Source organism: Lontra canadensis, unplaced genomic scaffold (assembly GCF_010015895.1).
Source record: "Lontra canadensis isolate GAN:19392208 unplaced genomic scaffold, GSC_riverotter_1.0 scaffold25, whole genome shotgun sequence".
Lineage (NCBI taxonomy): Eukaryota > Metazoa > Chordata > Mammalia > Carnivora > Mustelidae > Lontra > Lontra canadensis.
The window spans coordinates 7,365,900-7,387,787 of NW_022631019.1; the positions used below are offsets into that span (position 1 = coordinate 7,365,900).

Genomic DNA, 21,888 nt, shown 5'->3' on the forward strand with positions numbered 1-21,888 from the left:
GCGCCTCAGCCTCCCAGCTCGCCTAATTCTTCCATGAGGTTCCCTCCGCGGTCCCTGCAGTGTCGCCTCTGCCCCGCCCCCCCCAACGCCCCAGGGCCCGGAGGAGGCTTCTTAGCTGCATGAATGGAAGGCCCTGCCAGATGCTGCTGGGGCCGCCTCTGGGGGTGAGGGGTGGGGGTCCGCGGTGACCCCCAGCGCCCTTCCCAGTCCTGAGCAATGAGGAATCCCACCGGCCTGGTCGTGGGGCCCGGGGTCCGGCCGCGGGGAGGAGCGCGCGGGGGCGGCTGCCCGGTCGTCGGCGCCCGCCTGGCCCTGGGGGGTGGGGGCCCCTGCTCCTCGGTCCCACCCCGGACAAGAGCACCTTCTGTTTCCCTGAAGAAGAAGATCCCCGAAGTGCAGCCAGAGGAGGGTCGCTCGCAGCCTGTCCTTCCAGCCGCGGGCCGCGCGCCACGGGCGGGGCGGGGGCGGCCCCGGAGCACCAGAGGGAGGCCCCCGCCTCTGTCCTGAGACGGACTCGGGGTCCGGAAGCACCGGCGGGGCCGCCCCGAGCCCGGCAGCGGGGGCGACCGTCTCGCTCTGGACCGAGGGCAGCGCTGCCCAGACACAGCATCTCTTACGAAGGGAATCGCAGTGGCCACCAGGGCAGGGGCGCGGGCGAGGCGGCCCCGGCCCCGGGCCCCCCCACCCCCGACGGCCGGCTAGGGAGAGGCTGCGGCGGGCGCGGGGGCCGCCAGCTCCGGGCTCCGCGCCCCGGGCCCCGCGGCCGCCGCCGTCGCCGCCTCAGCCAGCGACTCCTCCGAGTCGGTGCGCAGGTCCTCGTCGTCGTCGTCGTCCTCGTCGTCGTCGTCCTCGTCGTCGTCGTCCTCGTCGTCGTCGTCGTCGTCGTCCGCCTCCTCCTCGGGCAGCTCCAGCTCCTCCTCCTCGTCGTCCTGCGATGACTCCCCGGCGGCGGGGCCAGGTGCCGGCGCGGCGGGGCCATCGCGGGGCCCGGGGCCGTCGGGCGGGCCGGGGTCGCCGGGATCGCCCACGTCGCCCAGCCCCAGCGCCCCCGGCCCGCCGGCAGCGGCGGCGGCGGCGGCGGCGGGCGGCAGGAAGAGCAGGGCGCCCCCGGGCTCGGCACCCAGCGACAGCGCCCCGTCCAGGCCGACGGCGGCGCCCGGGGACGCGGCGGGCGGCTCCCCGCGCTCCTGCTTCTCGTGCTTGCGCTTGTGCGAGTCCATCTGCGACATGCCCACCACCGTGTGGCGGCAGCCCGGGTAGGTGCAGTGGAAGTGCGAGCACTTGAGCTTGTACTTGCAGTCGGGCACCGCGCAGTCGGCGCTCGAGCTGAACTGGCAGAAGCCCGCCGCGCTGATCACGTCCTGCTTGCCGTGGTGCTTGCGGTGCGCCGTGACCTTGGTGCTGTCGGTGCAGCGGAAGCGGCACCGCAGGCAGTGGAAGTGCGTGCTGCTGCCGGAGAAGGGGCAGTCGGCGAAGTGGCAGCTGAGTGAGGCCTTGAAGCGCTTGAAGTCGTCCAGCACGAGGTTGTCCACGCGGTCGTGGTGCTGCGCGTGCTTGTACATGTGCGTGCGCCCGCAGAACTTGTAGCCGCAGTTCTCCCGCGTGCAGTGGTAGTGGGTGACCTTGAGCGAAAACTGGCACGCTGCGTCCTTGCAGTCCTCGTAGAGGTCAAAGCGCCGGAAGCCCTCCAGCATCATGCCCTCGTCCAGCATCTTCCGCGAGGAGGCCGTCTTGCGCCTCTTGCCGAAGGGCGACATGTCCTCAATGATCCAGAAGCGCTTTTTGGCCCCGGAGGCTGTCGGCATGGAGATGGTGTTCCCTGGGGAGGGGCGGGGGGAGGTCAGTGCCCCCGGGGCACCATTCTCAGCCTGGCACCACGGCCAGAGGGTGCCCCTGGGGGGGGGGGTCACCGCCTTGGCTCCTGCGGCCCCAAGGGGGCTCTAGGGGCCTCTGCCCTCCCCCTCCCCAGAAGAGCCCGGGAGCCCCAGGCTTTCCCTTGCGCCATCCCATGTCTGCAGGATAACCGCACAGGCATCCGCCTGGGGTGGCAGAGCAAGTAGCTCGGGGCGGGGGGGTGGGGGGATGTGGTGGCTGCTTCCTGGCCAGTTTGGGTGGGAAGTGAGGACACGTCCTGGTGCTAATTGAAGCTGAAGGGGGAATCTAGGTCGGCAGAGTATAATTACTCAGGTTGGACGAGGGCCAGGACGCCATCATGCACCCGCCTCTAATGAGGGACAAGCCAGCTCCTTCTCTGGCTGGCTAACCAGTTCCCCTGGCTGCCCACCTGTCTGCCCAGGGGACCAGCCTACTTGCAAAAGGGAGGCCAGGCACCCCGGTGCTGTTTGGGACTGTAACTCCCTGCCCCGAGGGACACCTTCCCCTCTGTACCAGAAGGTTCTTTAAGATCTTGTTGGGGTCTTCTGGCCCCAGTTAGCCGGGAGAGGGCAGCTCTGCTGAGGGCCCGGGGCCAGAGTAGGGGCTCAGCCAACAGATGGGTGCCCATCTGTGCCCTCCCTCCTGGACCCGACTGCTTCCCTAGACTTAGGGTGCCCTATAGCCAGGGCTGCCTGACTGGCAGTGTGGCTCTTCTTCCGCTATCCCCTTTCTGGGATACACCGTGGGCCCTGTGGCTGCAGGGTGAGGGGTGCGGCACAGGATACCTGGGAAGGGGTGGCCATCCTAGGGCTCCCTGCCCCACAGCCTAGAAACCAGAGGGAAAGCTCCAGGGCCCAGCCCTAGCCAGGGTCAAGGGTGGGCATCCCCTCAGGCTTCTCCCATGTAGCTGCCCCATTCAGCCCACCAGGAACCTGCCTAGAAGGCCCAGCCTGCACGGCCCCACTGGGCTGCACCGTCCACTAAGGTATAGACCCAGTCACCTACCCTTAGCTGGTGAAACCAAGGCCTGCCATGGGTTGTGGGTGCCCAGCAGAGGACAAGGGACGGCCTGGGGCTAGGAGATCAGGTGTGTGAGCAGCAGCTGCTGTCACAGGGTCCTGTCTGGTTATGCTAGTGACAGCTTTCCATGGGCTGAATTCCATGGGGGGGGGGGGGGGCCTCTACCTTGCTCTCTGCCACAGCCCCAGGTCTGCACAGTACTGGCCTGGCACTCGGGCAGAATGGGAGGCACAAATGAGTGAGGGCAGGTGCAGAGCTGGGGTGGTAAGTACAGCAAAGGAGAGGGAAGGTAGGTCTCATCCCTGCACAGCATTGGATGTGTGGAGGTGGGGGGTGGGAAGAGGAGGTCCCTCTGCCAGCAAGCACTGCCTGGGGCTGGGCCCTGAAGACCCCCTGCCTCTCCCTGCTTGGCCCCAGGGATGGGGTTCAGGCTGCCGTCAGGACCTTGCCTGGACCCAGTGCAGGCAGGAGTCGAGAGGAGCTGTCCGCGGGGCAGGACTAGGCTCTCCGGTTTCGGGCTGGGGGTACTGGGCTGTGAGGGGCACAAGGTGGCCTGGTCCTCGGCCCAGCAAAGCCACAGAAAAAGGTCAGGTGCCGGATCATGGCCTTGAGGGTCGGCTGGGGTGACAGACACCAGTGAGGAGATGTGTGCGAATTACCTGCGGCATCCTGAACTAGGGGTACGTCACTTTTTACTGGAGTTGGAGTGGCAGTGGCGGGCGGGAAGCGGGGGGGGGCTGCCGACAGGGTGGCCCAGGCCCCGCGTGGCTCCGAGAGTGGCACTGAGCAGAGAGTATGAGAGACAGGGCGGAGAAAAGAGGCATGGGAGGGAGGGGAGGGGTGCCCGGAGCACGGCGGCTGAGAAGGATGGGGTCAGTGGGGGCTGCGGAGCCCCGCGGGCAGCCTCGTCGCCAGCGGCAGCAGGAGGAGGAAGAGGAGGTGGAAGAGGAGCCGGGCAGCCTGGAGAGGGTGGAGAAAAGCAGAAAAAAAAAAAAAAAAAAAAGAAAACCAAAACAAAGAAAAAACAAACAAAAAAGAACCCGAATGAGAAACCCAATGGCAGAAGCAAGTATGATATGAAAACATGTGGACAGAGGAGGAGCAGAGAGGCAACGCGAGAGAGTAGGGAAGGAGGTGGCAGGGGGAGGAGAGAACGGGAGGGGGAGGCTGTGCAGGGGGAGGTCACGGCGGCCTCGGGGTGGGCCTGTGGCCCAGCCCAGCCTGGGGCGGAGTCCGTTCTGGGCCAGCCGCTGGGGTGGTGGGCCAGGTGCCTGGGCCCCCGGTTCTGGCATATCCCGGCCTACCTGCCCTCCGGGCGGAGGGCTGTGCTACTCTGTTTGTGCTCGGAGAGGACAACCCAGGGTCCCCTCCTGGAAACTGAAGCCAAGGGCTAAGTGCTGGCAGGAGATGGCCTCTTCAACCTATGTCCCAAAGGCTCCCCCGTGCCACACGCGGAGGCCGGCTCTGGCTCCCTCTGAGGCCACTTGACCATGACCCTCCAGTCCTCAGGGGGACCCAGCAGTGCCTGGGGACCTGGAAGGGAGGGGCCCGTCTGGAAGTCCCCATTCCCCGCACTCACCGGCCGCAGTGCTTTCGTTGCCCACCGGGGTGCTGGAGCAGCTCCGGTCCATGGTGGACGACTCGGAGGACACGGCGCCAGGGCTGCAGCCCGTGTAGTCCATGTAGTCATCTGTCTCCGCATCCATCAGGCTCGGGGGGCCCTGGAAGCAAGCAGGGGAGCCCTGAGGAAGCTGGGCTGGCAGTGGAGCTGCCCCCCCCCGGGGGGGGTGGGCTGTCGCTTTGGGGTGGTGTGCACCACCCCCACCTGGAAGCAAGAACAGGCTGCCTCCCGTGATGCCCTGTCGCCACCCCGGCGCAGGGGAAGAGGTGCGGGTGGCGGCCAGCCCGCCCCACCCCGGGCTCTCACCTGGGCGGGGGGCGCGCGATCGAAGTTCTTCCCCAGCATCCTCCGCATGTGCTTCCGGGCGTGGGAGGTCATCTGGTGCTTGAGCAGGAAGGAGAACTGGCAGCCCTCCCGGATGCAGTGGAAGTGGCTGTTCACCTGGTTGTACTTGCAGCCTGTGGGCAGAGCCCCGCCCGGCCATGAGCGCCCGCCACACCTGCTGCGGGTCACAGCGTCTGGGCCCCGGGGAAGTGTGGCCCGCAGTGAAAACGGCGTCCCCCCATCTCCTCCTCCAAGGGCTTGTACTCCACCCCATCCCCGGGGGGGCATGAGGGCGTGTGCCATGGCAGGCTGGGCCCCCATCCCCGGCCCCTCCTGGGGCTCCAGGCGAGAGACCTTAGTGACCCATCCACCAGGTCAGCCCCCTCCCAGCAAGCGAGATGTGTCCCCCAGTCCCCTCTGGGGAGCCCCGGTGCCTGTCCCCGGCTCTGTTTAGGCCTCTGCCCTGCCCCCACCACCTCCTCTTGGCTCTGGGCTGAGAACAAACAGCGGGCAGGGCTGAGCCAGTGTCGGCACAGGGCAGGTGAAGGCCTGCCCGTCTCCATGGCGCCAGGGCTGGCCAGGTGTCTTATATCACCCCCCAGCTTTGTTTGGCCCCAACTACCACCCAAACCCCCCAAAGTTGAGTAAATACAGACAGCTACGGAGCTCCCCGACACCCGTAAGCTGAGCCTGAGGACAGCACGGGCCACCGAATATTGACATCTGTTGCCACGGTTACCAACCCTCTCCGGGGCCATGAATTCTTCTTGAATTAATACTTGAAAGAAAGGTTTGTTTCCTGCCTTTCTCTGGCAGTCGCCCCGGGTGTCTCACCCTCTCCCTCTGGAAGGGGCAGTCAGCAGAGGCAGCGGCCCCACCTCGGCTCTGGCCACCTGAGTCCCAGCAGGCCCAGCCTGCAGCCCAGAGGTCTGCTTGCCTGCCTCATGGCCTCCTGCCTTCCAGGTTCCAGTTTGTTCCTGGCAGATTCCTGCCCCCACTCAGCAGGCCTGGGAACACACGGATCTATCCCGAGGCAGATGGGTGGGCTTGGCCTCTGCCCGCTCATGGCGGAGCCCAAAAGACACCCCCACTCAGGGGCCATGGCTGGGGGCTGTGGCCGGCTTTCCAGCTGAGGGCCCAGCTCTCAAAGCGGACTCCGTTCCCCGGCATCTGCTGAGAAGCTCAGGGCACATGTGGTCTCCTTCCTGACACTACGGCCACCTCCCTCTGGGTCGCCCAGATCGCAGACACTCTGGGCTGACCCACAGTGCCCCTGCTTGTCCCACCAGCTCCCCCCAACCAAGCAGGGTGCTGGCCAGAGCAGATATTCCAAACCCTGACTGCCACCAGCCCTGCCACCTCCTGCAACAGTGCGTTCCACTCACAGCCGTCCCTCGATGACATGTGCTACACGACCACGGGAGCAGACAAAGCAGGGTCCGCTCTGGACAAAGCCCTTGTCGTGTAAGCCCGGGAAAGAGATCCCAGGGCGGGCCACTTTAGGAACTCCTACATTACCCGCATGGCCTCAAGGGAAAAGGAAAGAGCAGCAGGTTCAGGGCCTGACTCTGCCCATGTGGCGTTTTCCCCGGGGGATGTGGGGGCTGGCTGGGGCACTCCAAGTCACCCTTGCCCCGATTCTAGGGCTCTTTTTTTGGACGGTTTTCCCCAGCCTGTGAGATCTGGGACGTTAACGAGCCGCAGAGCCTGAGAGGCAGGGAGGAGAGGTGGGTACCAGGAGAAGGGGCCAGAGCTGCACCCCGCCACCTGCTGCAAGCTGCCTCCCCAGTCCCGGCTGCCCGTACCTAGCCTGCCACACTCTTCGCGCTTGGTGAAGTACTTAAACCCGTTGGCCGCCCGCCGCTCGGCCTTCTCATGCTTCTTTATGTGCCATGGCAACTTGGTGGTGATGTTGGTCACGAAGTAGCAGCCGGTCCGGAGGCAGTGGTAGTGTCCGCGCATCCGGAACTCGCAGTGCTGCAGGAAGGGGCGGAGGGGTGGGGGTCAGGAGCAGGCCAGTGGCCTCTGTGAGCTCCCACCTGGCCCCCGCCTCTGGGCCATGGCAGGCCCTCCTCTGTGCTCAGAATCAGGAAACATGATCAGGTACAGGCCTTTCACGTGTCCAAAAGCAGTATGTCCCTTTTGTCATTTCACTGAAACATCGACCTGGTGATTTGCCCACCGCTACTGATCTCACACCCGGAGCAGACATCACTAATCTATCCCCGTGCTCTTCCCCGCATCACTCAGCTCTGGGATCAGACTCCTCCTCAAGGCGTTCTGACAAACCCCTACTAGTCTCAGGGTAGGCCTTTATGAAGGTGAACTTGATCTGCCCTTCCTGCCTGGGGCATGGACAGTTCAATCTCTAGCTGTCCAGTGGGCTAGGCATCTGGGGAGAGGGAGCACAGTTCCAGAGTGGGTGGAATGATGGCAGGCATGGAGCAGTGGTCCAGCATGAGGTCCCCACCGAGGGCTAGAATGACGTGACGACCCTCACCAACAGAGCCCCAGTTTGGACCCCTGCCCAGGAGCCTCCAAAAGCCCAAGCCCGTCGCCGCCCTTTCCAGGGCGGAGGGCATAAGGCAGGAATTCCTGCCGGGCGGAGCTGGTCCCAGGCCCTGCCCCGGCCCCGGCCCTCCCCGGCTCCCATGCTAACCTGGTTGGGGCAGAGACACTGCAGGGAGTAGTATGCGAACTGGTCTCGCACGTTCACCAGGTTGTTGCTGGGGTTGATGTGGTCCAGGCAGTGCGACTCGGCCTTGCCGGAGGTTTTACACACGTACTTGCAGTTCCCAAAGAGACAGTGGAAGTGGAACTTGTTGGCGTACTTGCAGTCCGTCGTGAGGCAAGGGTCGCTGGAATGAAACCACAGCCCAGAAGGTCACTGGCATTGCCAGGGCCCTCCCTTCTGACATCCTGACATTTGTCGTGTCGGGGTTTTGCTCCCTCATCCCCCATGGCGCAGCCCAGAGGAATGGCCCCTGGGCTGCCCTTCTGAGCAGCAAGTGGCTTTGGCCAGAGGAGACTACAGATCCCAGCATGCACTCCTGCCTGCTTTTTGGACTGGATGGGGCAGTAAAGATTGCACTGTGCTGGCTGCCCAGAGCATTGCATGCTGGGACACGTAGTTTCCATGGCCACATCTCAGGATTATAGATAAGGACGGCTGCAGTAACCTCTTGGATGTGAAAATGAGAGATGGTGCTGCCAGCTCTGGCGGGGGGCCAGTGAGGGCCTGGCTGGCCTGGCACGGGCACTGCCCTGGGTGTGGCTGACTGACAGGGTGCAGATGGGTGGGCAGCCCTACCAGGAAGCTCAGCTACCACGGGGCCCTGGCCATTGGGAATGTGTGCCTGTGTTGGGTCCTGCCGAGGCGCATGGCTGCCAGGGGCCCCCCAAAGTTGGCCCAGGGTGTGGGGCTCCCATCCACTCAGAGGGCCTCACAGGCCGGCTGAGTGGTAGAGCTCGGGGAGCAGAGGGGTGCTGGGCCAAGCCCCCGTGCTGGCCGGCCCCAGGAGCAGCAGCCCTGCCCCACGGCCTGCCCCATGGGCGGGCAGACAGGTGGGGAGGACGCTGTACGCTGGCCTTCCACCCTGGCCCCCCGCATGGCTGGCCCCACGGTAGCCCCGGGGTGGGCACCTGACCACACTGTGGAAACTAAGAGGGCTGCCGCTGAGGGGAGGCGGCACGGAGGAAAGGAAGCCCGGGGAGGAACGGAGAGGAGTGCAGGTCCCCTTCCATGCCATAGCCCAGCCCCAGGTGCTCAGAGAGGGAGGACAGCTGCCACTCAGGCCGTGTGTTGTTCACATCCAATTTATTACTTTTATTGAGAACAGGAAACCGCACACGTAACGATACAGAGTCACCGTTCTCGCCACAAGGCACCACCACCATCCAGTGAGGAGGGGCCCTTTCGCCCCTGAGAGCTCAGGCCATCATGCAGATGGGCGCGGGCCCGGCGGGTGCCTAGCCCCCTCGCCCCCACCCATGACTTCTCTTGTTCTGCAAAGGGTCGGCCATGAACATGAGCCACAGAGACCAACAAGGAGGCCCAGGGCAAGACGCAGCCCTCCTTGTGAGGCAAGGACTGCCACTCCCAGCCCACCTAAGCTGGTCCTCGCAGTGTCAACACTGCCCCTCTGGAACAGCGGCCACGACCACCACCATCTCCCCCCACCCCAGCTGGCCACTCTGGGAACAATGCGGGGAGGTCTGAGCAGCAGCATCTTTGGCTAGAAGGACATTGCCCAGTGACGGTGTCCCAGAGAGGCTGGGGACAGCCAGGGCTAAGTGCAGGGTGAGGAGTTGGGCCTCCTCGGCTGCCCTTGCTAGCACCTACTCCCAAGACATGCGGGGGACACGGGACTCCCGGCTCATCGAGGGACTCACTTCTCCTGGAACTGGAGGAATCCGGGTTTGACCTGGGGCTTGGCGTTTTCTAGAGAAGTCGTTGCCAAGGGCGAAGTGGGCAGGTGAGGCACTGACGCTGGAATCTGAGGCATCTGGGGGATGGTGGAAGCCAGCTGCTTCCAGGCGAGCAGCGTGGGGGTGGAGGGCACAGCAGCCGGGCTGGGAGTGGGACCCTCCAGGGAGGATACTGTGGCTGTGGTGACAGGAGGCGCTGGAGGGGATGACGGGGCCAAGGCAGGTTTGGTCTCAGCAGCCGAGGTGGGGAAGGAGGCCTCCGTGTTTCCCTTCACTGCTCCTCCCTCCGTCCGGAAGTGGAAGCTGCAATAGGCCGGAGCCACGTCTCAGGTGGGGAGTGACAAGGGCCCTGAGCAGCTAGCCTTTCCTGGGGTCTGATCTCATCACAAACCTTGGGGCCCAGTGTCCCCCTGCCAAGTCTCCAACCCTAGGCGTGATCCTACCAGGAAGGAAGGATGGACAAGTGGTTGTATCCTCTGGGCCTGAACTTGGGCTCCTGGCTCTGCCACAACGGCACCTTCCTACCTGTGACCTTCCTGCTGTGGCTGTCCCTAGCTCCTCCCTACACGGAGTGGGGCAGGGGAGAGGGACACCAGGCCCTGGTGCACAAAGTCCATGCTTCCAGAATCTGCTCTGAGAATTAAAGGCGGGTCTCAGCCTTTGGTGAAGCTGGCTCATCTGCAGACGAGCATCTGGGGCTGCCTAGGAGGGAGCAGAGCCCAGCCTCGGTCTGTTTGAAATGTCCACAAGTTCTGGGTTCAGTTATGCTGGGCGGCTGGACTGCTGCTTTTCAGCTCAGTGGGTTTACAAATTAATTTCATTATCTTTAGGTCAAAGAGAATCGACAAATCTACAACTGGGGCTTAGAAAGATCTTCACTCCGGGTCCCTGACTGGTCAGAGCAGGGTCTCTCTGGCTAACTGCAGGAAACATCTGTGGTCCGGCTGCACTGGGCGGGAGGAGCTGAAACAGACCCTGCTCCAGGTCTCTAAGTAGGGCCTGGGCGGACTCAGAGGGCCCTGCTGGGAGTTGAACTGGTGGAAGGGAGGGGAAGTCCGCCTTTCTCTCAGGCAGTACCTTCTAAGAAGCCAGCTCAGCTTCTGAGGTCTGGTGGGAGCTGCACACAGGGCAGCTAGAGGCCTGCGCAGCCCCCGGCCCCACCCAGCCTGGAGTCTGGCTGGGATGAATGAGGCTGAGTTGCCATGGGCCCTGGGGACCCCCACTCACTTGGCGTGCTTGATGGCCCCGTCCAGGGTGCTGAAAAGCGCGCCACACTCCTCCACCACGCAGTGGAAGTGGGCCTTGTGCAGGAAGTCACACTGGGCGTCACAGAAGTCCTTGGTGCCAAACCTGGCAGAGGAACCGCTGGTCAGAGGAGACCCTGGGGGCACTGGCCACCATGAAGGGTGGGCGTGGCCCTCCCTGCGCCTTTGCTCTGCCAGGAAACCCCTCACCTTCGAAGGTACACCTTCCAGGGCTCGGACAGCTTCTCCTGAACCAGCGCCTTCACAGCCTTGCCCAGGAAGGGCGAGGACTCCATGGCGGTACTGCCCTCTGCTTCCGTCTTGATGTTCAACAGGCTGCCGAGGTTGGGGTTGCCCTGAGACATCTGCGAAGGGCACAGGGGCTGTGCTTGAGGCTGGGAGCCTCAGGACACAAACGTGGCCGCCCTGGGAGCAGGAGGAGCTCTGGGCCCCTCGGACCTCTCACAACGGACCAGAGCCACAGAGAGGAGCGGAGGCCTGGCCACAGCCAAGCCTGCTCTGAATGGAGGTCGCTGCAGGCAACGTGCAGCACTATCCTGGCCCCATGGAGATGTCCGGACTCCTCCACACAAACCCCGGGGTGCTACGATCCATCACTCAAGTAAGGCCAAGACTCCAGGCACACACTCCAGCCTAGCTTTTCCCAGACTTTGTGGCTCCCTGGTTATTTTCCTGCCAGGTTTTCAAAAGAAGTGCAGGAGGAGGGGGGGGAGCCCCTATGAATTCCTTGAGAACAAGAGAAGGCACACAAAGGAGGAGCAGAAAGGGAGGGAGGGAGGCTCACAGGGTGAGATCAAGATGGCTCACTGCTGCTGGGCCCAGAGGGGGAGTGGGGGGGCGTGTAAAGGCTCGACACACATGGGGCGTGGGGGCCTGACAGGAAAGAACCAGAGGATGCAGGGGGCAGTGACCCAAGAAGGGAAAAGGAGAGCAAGAGAGCTAGGAGGGAGGGAGGGAGGGAGGGAAGGTAGAGGGCATGGGGCCTGGGGCGGAGGGCAGAGGGTGGCAGGGGGCTCCTTTCCTGCCAAGGGCCCAGCCGGGACCCCCGTCCGTGAGGTCCGGCCTGGGCCCGGCTCCTTCAGCAGTCACTTGTGTGCGGTAACCAAATTAATCTTGCTGTAGTCAAATTTATCATGTGAAGGGGGAAAATATATTTGAGATGATGTATAATTTACAAAGACCCTGCATTATTTAAAATAAATATTCTGGAGCGACCTCTGCGGAAGGCGTCCGAGACCATTACTCAACCCGAAAAGTGGAAATTGATGCTTTGCTCCCACTTTAGGGCCCCTCCCCCACCTCTTTTTAAACAAACAAAAAAATATATAAAATAAATAAATAAAATTAATAACTGAGAGCAGAAGAAGTTAGAGGGTTCTGGAAAAGCTTTTGGAGCCCTCCATCTGAAGGGAAAAAAAGGGTGTCAGAGGCTGGAATATATTTCTTCAGCCAGTTCATTAAATTAATTTGTAAGCAGTGGCTCTGAAATTATATCCGATGAAAAATGGCCTCAAAATTTAAATGGTACAAACTCATCTTATTAGAGGCAAAACATTAAAAAACAAACACATCCCCCCCACCCCCCAGCATAGCTTTAATTTCTCTGGGTGGGGGACGGGGGGCGTGTGATGGATGGTCCTTACCTTATTCATAAGCGAGGATAAAAGAGATGAATTTGCCGGGACTGCGTGGCCATTTGATTCATTACTGGAACACACAGACCAAGGGGCTTTAGCTTGGATGTACGCGGGCCGGAGCCCGCACACTCACCCTTCCCAGTCCACTCCTTGGGCCCTGGCCCCCACTCCCCCCCCCCCCACCAGGCTCCATCTGCCTGGGCAGGAGGATGACTCCCGCTAAGAGGGGTCGCTGTCGCTGGCTGGCCTCTGTGGGCTCTGCCTCCAGGGGTGCTGTCCCAGAGCCTGTCGCCTGGAGCAGAGCTGGGAGGCCTCACCTGGGCTCCTTCACAGTCAGGTCTAAACTGCGGTCCTGGGAGACCTCGTGGGGAACCGGGGCACCAGCGTTCTCACCGGGCTCCTGCTTCACCGGGGCCGGGGGAAACCTGGCGGGGGTGGCCTGCTGCCCGCTTCCTACAGGGGAGGGGAAGGAAGATGGTGTTAGAGTGGTTGAGGGCTTCCTCTGGGCATAAACCTGAACCCCCTACCCTGCCGGGCAGGGAGGACAGTGGGCTGGGTGGGCTGGGGCTGTGGGGGAGCCCTGGCTGCTGGTCAGCGATTCTCCCCACTGACATGATCGCTTGTGACGCTTACCCCTGTGTGGCAATTCTTCAAGTGATAATTATTGCAAAATTATGTCAAAGTTGTCCTGGCTCAGGGCCTCCTGGAGGAGAAGGGCGGGAGGCTGGGGAGGGGGCTGGCACGGGGGTGGGGGCCCTTCATTTTCTCCACCGACTGTCATAGTCAATTTGTGGGGCTGCCGCTTAGGCTTTTATTAAAGACTCTGTTAATGCTGAGGCAAAGTGGCAGATCTAGACTGGGAGCTGTGCCCCCTCCGCGGTCCCTGTCCCACTGTTGCCGGGGCGACGGCCCTGCCTTCCACTGAGCATGCCTAGGAGGGGCGTCTGCCCTGTCAGTGATACAGAAGCGGACAGCCAATCAGAGTGGTTCAAACTACGTGACCTCGGCTGTCAAGCTGTCTGGGGCAGGGAGAGGAGGCCCACCGGGGCCGGGCTGGGCTGCATCGGGGCTAGGTGGGAGCTGGCGGGGTGCAGCCCTTGGGGGAAAGGCTGAGCAGAAGAAATTGCTGATGGAAACGTGTCCACTGAGTCCTGTTCCACAATCCCCAAGTGGCTCAAATATTACTTTGCCCCAAGGCACTGCGGCTCACAGAGGGCTGGTTCACAGGCAGGAAGTGGCATTTTATTAAAAAATCAAGGAAAACGGGCCCCCTCCCCTTCCCTTGACCTTTGTTTTGGGGGAAGGAGATTTTTCTAATGAAAAGGAAGAATTTGCCAGTCTGGCCACGGAGCCCCTTGTGGCCCTGAAGTGGGTCCCACCCCAGCCGGCAGGCAGCTGGCCAGAGGGGCTCGGCCCCAGGGTGGTCCTGCTGTCCCTCCCACACCTGGAACGAAAGGTGGATCACTCCACTTCCAGCTGACAGGAGCGTCCCACAGGGGACAGACGAGTTTTTGGAACTCAGCATCCACATGCCGGGAGGTCCCCAAAGTCACTTGCTCGAGGTGCCCCAGGACATTGCCTGGCCCCGTCGCCCAGTACTGGCTGGCCTTCCGGGAGGTCTGGGCAGATCCCTGGGATAGGCCGCAGGGTCTTTAGGGTTTGGGGGTTCTCGAGAGGCTCTCACGGAGGAGCAGGGGCCTAGGGTTCAGGAGCTGGCCCACGGAGGTCCAAGTCCAGTGCCCGTGAGCAGACTATCCCCACTGGTCCTTCAGCTCCACAAGGCAGGACTCTGGGTCCCTGCTGTGCCCCAGCACTGGCCAGGTGTGTGGCCCCTGGCAAGCACAGTGGTTGTTGAGTGAGTGGATGGAGTGGCAGCTGACTTCTGTCAGCCAAGTGCCAAAGGGAGGCTGGGGGCCACAGGGGACAGGAGCCAGGTAAACAGAAAAGCCAAAGAGCTCCAGAGACACAGAAGACGTTTACAAAGAGTAAAAATGTGAGAGAGGAGAACCATGCCCCACAGCAAGCCAGAGGGCGGGCGGAGGTGTCACCAGGAGCCTCGGGCTGTGTTGTCCCACGTGGCAGCCACTGGCCAGGCGTGACTCAGTTAAACTAATTCCAGTAGAAATCCAGTTCCCTGGCCACACAGCCAACCTCAAGCACTCAGCAGCCACCTGTGACTAGCGACTACATACGGGACAGAACAGAATGTTTTCCAGAGCCGCAGAAAGTTCTACCCGATGGCACCGACTGACGGGGAGAGACTGGCAAGATGTCCCTGGCCTCGAGGGGCTGGCCAAGAGTGAATCCCAAGGATCCCTGAAGTCTGGCCACCCCACTGGCCACCCCTGAAGTCCTGCCCTCTCCAGGGACACAGAGGGGGCCCTAGGGAGACATGGGCCTCTGGACTGCTCTCATCAGTGGCCAGACGTGGTATGAGGTAAGGTGAAAAATCAGAGCAGTGGGCAAGGACCAGTTGCCCCCCAGATGCGAAGGCTTAACCACCTCTGCTTCACAGATGAGGGACCAGAGCTGCCTGGGGTGGGGTGGGCAGGCCAGAACGAGCCCCCCCCCCCCAAGAGCAAATAAACAGTAGGAAGCAGAGACCAGGCAAGTTGGGGGTCTGAGCAGGCAGGGACCGTGGGTGTGGGAGTAGAAAGACCCCTCGTCAGCCTCCACCCCCACTCCCACTCTGCTCCGCAAACTGATGCTGTGGGCTCCGGGGGCCTGCGAGCCGCCTGCTTCCTGGGCAGGGCCCAGCCTGCTCACCTGGGTCAAAAGTGGCAGAGGGCTTGAGGGCAGCAGCGGCCAGCCTGGCCATCATGGGTGAGATGAGGCCCTTGCTCGCTGAGATCCTTTCCATGATAGAGGCGGGGGGCACCGGGACAGAGGAGGCAGCCGCAGGGGCAGAATCGCCGGCTCCCGAGGCAGCCAGAGCAGGTGTGTCAGCGGCTGCTGAGGCCGCTGCCCCCGATGACATGGCCCCCAGGAGGCCAGGGGTGCCCACAGGCAGGGAGGCACCACTCCGGCCAGGTAGGATGGGGAAGTAGGGGGCGGCGGTGGGCAGGCCCGAGTTGGAGAGGGCCAGTGCCAGCGGGATGGACGCGGGCAGGCCCTGGGACAGCAGCCCGGAGATCTTGCTGTTGGGAGGCTTGGTGGCACCAGGCACGGCCTCAGCAGTGGCAGTGGCGGCAGCGGCCAGGGAGGCGGAGGACTGCTGGCTGGTCGGAGAGGCGCTGAGGCTGGAGTTCTTGCTGCTCAAGGCCGAGAAGTCGACCAGGTCGTCGTTGCTCGACTCCTCGTGCTCCGTGTCCTTGGTGCCCAGCAGCGAGGACGGCAGCCCCAGCGCGCCCGAGGAGCGGACGTGCCTGCGCTCGTGCTTGCGCTTGTGCGAGGTCATCTGGCTGGTGGAGGTGAAGGTGAAGCCGCAGCCGGCACGGATGCAGTGGAAGTGGTTGGTGGCCTTGCTGTACACGCAGCCCTCGTACCTGCACTCCTCGTACTTGTAGAACTTCTTGAAGCCGTCCTTGGCGTACGCGTCGTCCTTGATGTGGTAGCTTTTGTGCTTCTCGATGTCACACTTGTTCTTGAAGGTGAATGTGCAGCCAGGGCGCCTGGATGGGACGTCGGGAGCCTGTTGCAGGGCCTCGGGGAAGGGGGAGCCCAGGAGGAGCTTCTGGGCGGACCCCCGCCCCTGTGCCCACTGCCTTGAGGAAGCAGGACCCCAAGCCCCGCACAGGCGCACCGGCCTGAGCCCATCCCTCCCCCTGGTTGGCACCCCACTCACCTGCAGTGGAAATGGGTGGTCTTCTGCCCGTAGAACTGGCAGTCAGCTGTGCCGCAGTCCTCAGTCGCTCGGAAGCGCTGGAAGCCGTCATTGATGAGCTGAGTGTTCTTCTTGTGGAAGTTCTCGTGGGTCATCACATCTGATGTGCTGGTATACACTTTGTTACAGCCCACCTGCAGGCAGGACGGCCGTGGGGGCAACTGAGGCCAGGAGCCCTTGGGCCCAGGCCAGAGCAGCCGTGCTGTGGCTACTGACCTCCCTGCTCAGGGTCTTTGGCCCTGTAAACGTCCCCCTGGGCCGTGGGGAGTCTCTAACAACCTCTCCAGCCCTCCAGGCCTTGCCTGTGCTGAGGGCCGGCTTGTCCTCAGGGCCTCTCCTATGCCCTCTCCGGGTAGAGGTGTGGCAGTCCCCTCCTGCAGGAAGTGACTTTGGGGCCCTCATTGGTGCCTCTCTTTCCATAGCCCCTAGCGGTGGGCAGGGTTGGACCTGGGGGGCCTGGCAGTCACCTTCAGCCCAGGGACTCAATTAGTGGACAGTTCCTGGCACGGGGCCCTCCCCACCCGACCCGGGCTGGGCCAAGGCAGGCAACGTTGCCATATTGAGTAAAAACCCGTGGAATCCGAGCGCTCTTGAAGGCTGGGCCGTGCCAGTGTCTGCACCATCTCAGGGCCCGGAGACCGAGCCCCCCTCTGCTCCTGGCCCAGGTTGTTCCATGGAGCCCATAACAACCCCCTGACAAATACCGGGGGACGCACGCCTGCTGCTATGTGCAACCCCCAGCCACTTGCCCGGGACCTGACACCTTGAAAAAGCCCAGACTCTGCGTGGCATTAAAACAGAGAATTAAACAAAAACCTCCTCGGGAACCATTGGCGATGCAGCTCTTGGTGTTAAAGCCTGAAAAATGTGGGTCTGTATAAACAGCTCCCTGAATTTCGCCCGCACCAATTAAGGCCACGGGTGGCCCCGCCCCCGCCCGGCCCCGCCCCCGGCCCCGCCCCCGCCCCCGGCCCCGCCCCGGCCCCGCCCGGCCCGCCGCTGGTGGGCACCTGCATGCAGTGATAGTGGGTGCTCTTTCCGTTGAGGTGGCAGCCGTGGTAGTAGACGCTGCAGTCGTCCAGCGGGCTGAAACGCATGAAGCCGTGCTGCAGGGAGTTGTCGCGCTTTTTGTGCATGTTGTAGTGGCGGATCACGTCCTGCTTGCTCGTGAACCTCTGTGGGACAGTGCCACGTGGGTCGGGGCGGCCAGCCAGGGGGGGCTGGCCCCTACCCTTGCCCCCACAGCCCAGACCGCGGGCCCTAAGCTCTCCCAGGGAACAATCCTGCTTCAGGCAGAGGCAGCCCGCGTGGCCTCTAGTCCAGCACCGGGGACCCAGTCGGAGCCATTCCAGTGGTTCCGGAGCCCACACCCCCCAACCCTGTCCTGCCTGACCTCCCGCCAGGCTCCCCGCAGTCATGCCCAGGAGCGGAAAAGCTCAGAGTGGGCTGGGCCCCTCAGGCAGGGGCTCTGGGGGCTGAGGACAACTTTTGCCTCTGGGCCCCCTGGTGAGCAAGAGGGGACGCTCTGCACGGACCAGAGGTGGTTTGACCATAAGCAACAATCTGTCTGGGCCTCAGTGTGATCATCGGTTAGATGGGGCAGGAGTCCTGACTTCACGAGGACACTGGGAGGCATCCAAAAGGGGCCTCAGCCCGCGGGCTCCATCCCTGGGGCAGGGTGGGCTCCTAGGGAATGGGAGCTTCTGTTACTGTCCCGGGGGTGCAGAAGGCTCTGGATCCTATCAGATGGCTTTCTGGGTTCTCTGCCTGCTTGGGTTCAGCGCCCCCAACACACCTGTGAAAAGCTTGTCTGCCCCTTGGGGCTGGCATGCGGGGGCAGGGCTGGTGCCCACCGGGCCCTACCTGGTAGTTGCACTCGGGATCCAGGCAATGGTAGTGCTCTCGGTACTGGTAGGCGCAGTGGATGTGGCCACAGTGCTGACTGCCCGAGAACCTGCAGGGAGGAGGCGAGGTGGGCTCAGGCCTCTCTGGCCAGCAGCCCTAGGGAGGACACTTCCCAGGCTCTCGGCCCGAGCAGCTGAGAAAAATCTGTGCCTACACCTCAGGGAAGTGCTGCTGGGGTTCAGAGGCTCTGTGTTGGGGTGCAGGGGTAGGAGGCAGAGGTAATCTGTAGGGGTGAAATGGCAGAGGCCTAAAAAAGGCAGGGGACGTGACTGCACCTGTTATGAATCCCAGAGCCACTGAACAGCAGACCTTTGCCCCCTGCCCTGGGGATGAGGGCCCAGGGAGGCACACAAGCCTAGCACCCAGGTGGGAAGGAAGAAGCCAGGGCAGGCCAAAAGTCAGAGCAGAGACAGGGGAAGAGGCTGGGATAGGATAGGGTTGGATGGGATGTGGGGAGGCGGTGAGGGCAGGAGCCCCCATGGTGGCCCGACTGCCTTTCCTGCAGGGGCCACCGCTGGCCCCCCACCCAGGGCTCAGCTAGGTGCAGCAGATACAGGCTGGGAGGGCCCGGCTGCTGAGAGGTGTTAAAGCCTCTCTCTTTCCTAGGCTTTCCTGACACTTGAAACAGCCCAGGGTTATGAATTTTTAAAGTGCAGCATCTGTTCGGCGCCCTGCGGCAGGGAGGCTATGCTCCAGCCAACCCGGCAGCCGGGAGCCCCGTGCGGCCCGGCTGCGGCCTGCCTCCTGGGAAACCCTGTGCCTTCTCCAGGCCCCGAAGGCGCCGGCTACCCTGGGGAGGCCGCTCTGGGGGAGAGCCCGTGATGACAGCAGGGAGGGAGACGGGTCTCAGCCGGCAGGACAGAGCTGGAGACCCCCTTATGCGGAGAGAACGGCTTTGCAAATACAAATTTACGCTGAAGCTGCCAAAAGGGCCATCTGCTGAGGCCCTAATAATAATGATAATAATAATAATAGAGAGAACGGAGGGAAGCTGAAAAGACAGAGAAGGGTGGGAAGAACTGGGCAGATCAGCAGAAAGACAGAGGCTGGGGAGAGCTCCTGCCATGTGCTGCCCCATCGGCTGCTGGCAGTGAGGGACCTGATTTGGCGGAAATCTCTCAAGGTGAAGGTTCTCGACCTGCCCATCCCACTGCCTCAGAAATGTACAGGAGCGGGTCTGGAGTCGGGCGGTGGGGCCTGGTTTAGGGACCACACTGAGGCCAGGTCAGGGAGGACCATCGCCCACACCCCTTCTCATCCCCAAGGGTTCGGCGCTGGTCTGTATCCCACCCAAGACTCTGTAAGCGATTGTGGGGCTCTGGGCTCCCCTGTGGCCTTCGGACACTGTGGCACTGCCTAGGGCTTGAGGACATACAGCCCAGAACACATTAAGGGGCAAGGGCTCTGAGATGGGGCGGGGTCCCTCAGGGGAATTTGAGGGCAGAAGTGCACAAGAGTGGGGAAGCAGCAGGCACCTTGGCACTGGCGCTCAGACGGACCTATGGTCCCACAGTCCCCAGGCGTTCCTGGCACCACCCACCTTCTCTCCATGGCCATCTCCTCCCCAGGGGCCTACCTGGCAATATATTTCTGGTAAATGTTTACATCTTCAGTGACAGCTGGTTTATCTGTGGGCAATCCATTCCTGGCAAGAGATACACAGGGCACAGCTGATTAGCGGGCGGGGGTAGCTTCATGCCCCAGGAGCATCTAGGGGGCAGCTCCCTGCCCTGGGGCCCTGACCCTTCCCTCTCTTGCTCTGTCGTGTTCTGAGGCCCTCAAGGTGGGATTGAAAAGTGCTTTCAGCAGAACCTTGGCTCAGGTTCAAGAAGCCCAACTGAGGCAAAGACAGGGCCACCCAAGCTGGCTGGCTGGAGGGCTCCACCTGAGTGGTGGGCCTGACCTGGAGTCCAGCTGGGTAGAAAGCCTTGGAAGCGGGGGCCTGGCCCCTGTTGCACACTGGAGTCAGGAGGATGCTGGGAAGACCCCAGGGGAAGGGGCGAGAGCAGTGCCAAGAAAGTGTGGTTAGCTGGTCAGAAGCCCCCCTCCCAGGCCAGAAGGCAGCTCCCTCGATCACTCCCAGGTTGGGGTCTGTCTCCAGGCAGACAGCAGCAACACACAACTGATCCAGGGAGCAGTTTGCCATGGCCTGGGTGTTAGCAAGAGTGGGCTCTCCCCCACCCCAGACTCGTGCCTTCTCTCGCTGCTTCTAGCCTGGGAGCCATGGTCACCAGCTTGGAGCCCAGAACCCCTAACCCGGACTGGGGCTTCCCCAGCCAACTGTGAGTCTACATCCAAGGCGGAGAAAGCCTGTCACTGGGAAACAGGGGTCACAGAAGTCCCTGGTGTGCATGTTGGTGGATGAGCACATGCGAGAGCAAGTATGCACACTGTGAAATGTCTGGCCCATGAACTGAGCATGAGCGATTACGTGTGTGTGTATGTAAGTGTGCATGTGTGTGCACACATGTGTGCAAGCATGTGTATGAGAACATGTGTATGGGCGTGGTGGATACGTCTGACGTATGAGTGGATGTGTGCCCAAGGCTAGCCTTCTGAGGCAGAGAGTGGCCTTCCCGGCGACTCTAGTCCCAAGTTCAGGACAGGGGGTGCCTTACTTGACAGTGGAGACAGTTCCCGTGGTGATGGAGTCTGTTTTGGAGAAGGTCGACTTCAGGTACTCAGGAGTGTTGAAGGGCAGGGAGGCAGGTGGCTCAGGCCCTGGCCCAGGGGCGCTGGGAGCACTGGGCACACTGGGGAGGGGCGCAGGGGCCAGGCTGGGGGTGGGTGGGACCTTGGCGGGGCCTGGCTTCTGGATGGCCCGGACGTCGTACTTGGAGGGGCGCCCCACCTTGCCCGTCTTGAAGGCAATGGCCCCGCCCATATCGGGGCTGCCCTCCCCGGGCTTGAAGAGATGGAGGTATTTGACGTTCTCCAGGTCATACTTGGATGGCTTCTTGTAAGTGCTTCCGTTCTGGGGCCGCAGGTTGTCGCCTGTCTTCAGTTTTTGGATGAAGAAGTCGTACTTGGAGGCTCGGGCCACCAGGCCCTGCATGGGGACGCTGCTGTGTGACGGCAGGGGCAGGATGGTAGCCTTGGTCTCCAGGTGGGCTGTGCTGCTGGGCAGCCGCAGGCCAGGCAGGGGACCCGTCCCCTCCTTGCCCGCCCGCTCCTCGGCCTTGGTGCTGTGGGCCGGCCAGGAGAGCTGCTCGCCGGCCTTGAGCTTGCGGATGTACTCCTCGTATTTGGAGAAGCGTGCCCGCTTGCTGAGGGCGTCCTCGGAAGCAGGCAGCACGGAGGAGGTGGCCACCTCAGGGGTGGAGCCCGCCTGTAGCTTCTCGAAGCTGATCTTCCTGGCCAGCTCGTCCCTCGTGTTCTGGTCATCGTAGCCGAACATGCCGAGGAATTCAGTCATGGTGGAAGCCGCGTAGTCCCGGAGCGAGGAGGCCTCTCCTGTAGCACAGGGAGAGCCTAGTCACCTCTGGGAGGGAGCAGGGTGGCTGAGGGCTGGGGCGGTGCCCCCTCCCCACGAGCCCCCACCCACAGAGGGAGGAGGCTGGCGTGGGGAGGGGGCGGAGCACGACATGATCTATGGACATTTGGCTCACTTGTTAGGTTTTACGACTCTTAAATTAATTTGTTTAAAAAAAAAGTAATTAATACCGGGGTAAAATAAAACGAGTTCATCAATGCCAGGAAAATCAATTTCCTAAATGTTCTGGCCGATGGCTTTTCAGTACATTAAACAAAGTTTCATAAATGTCTCCTCTCTCTTGCCTTGGCCTAATATGAAAGAGAAGTCACTTTACTGGAAGTAACGCCAGATCCCAACCTGCCTCCTTGGGGTGGGGTGACACAGGGGCTGGGGACAGGTAGGAACGTGGGGTGGCGGCTGGGCAGTCAGGAGGGACCCCAGGAGCTGAAGGAGCCACTGGAGACAGGGATGGGTTGGGACTGGCTGAGCCCACCTGGCGGACTCTCCCTGGCCCC

General features: G+C 62.4%; 1 protein-coding gene across 3 annotated transcripts in view; it reads right to left on the reverse strand.

Annotated features, from left to right (window-relative positions):
• Positions 1-21: 21 nt before the first annotated feature.
• CASZ1 (castor zinc finger 1) overlaps positions 22-21,888 on the reverse strand; it is a 144,917-nt gene continuing 123,050 nt past the window's right edge. For 2 of the 3 annotated variants that reach the window (XM_032863382.1, XM_032863381.1), the window contains 16 exons: positions 20,517-21,351; positions 19,475-19,543; positions 17,857-17,947; positions 17,004-17,168; positions 15,955-16,127; positions 14,937-15,781; positions 12,488-12,623; positions 12,177-12,240; positions 10,723-10,877; positions 10,496-10,618; positions 9,233-9,571; positions 7,500-7,698; positions 6,646-6,817; positions 4,823-4,974; positions 4,475-4,616; positions 22-1,819 (listed from right to left, as the gene is read on the reverse strand). In XM_032863382.1, coding sequence (XP_032719273.1) covers positions 699-1,819; positions 4,475-4,616; positions 4,823-4,974; positions 6,646-6,817; positions 7,500-7,698; positions 9,233-9,571; positions 10,496-10,618; positions 10,723-10,877; positions 12,177-12,240; positions 12,488-12,623; positions 14,937-15,781; positions 15,955-16,127; positions 17,004-17,168; positions 17,857-17,947; positions 19,475-19,543; positions 20,517-21,351 — 4,781 coding nt within the window. In that variant the 3' untranslated portion in view covers positions 22-698. Of the gene's footprint in view, positions 1,820-3,554; positions 3,856-4,474; positions 4,617-4,822; positions 4,975-6,645; positions 6,818-7,499; positions 7,699-9,232; positions 9,572-10,495; positions 10,619-10,722; positions 10,878-12,176; positions 12,241-12,487; positions 12,624-14,936; positions 15,782-15,954; positions 16,128-17,003; positions 17,169-17,856; positions 17,948-19,474; positions 19,544-20,516; positions 21,352-21,888 lie in introns of all 3 variants that reach the window. The other variant, XM_032863383.1, reaches the window with a different exon arrangement.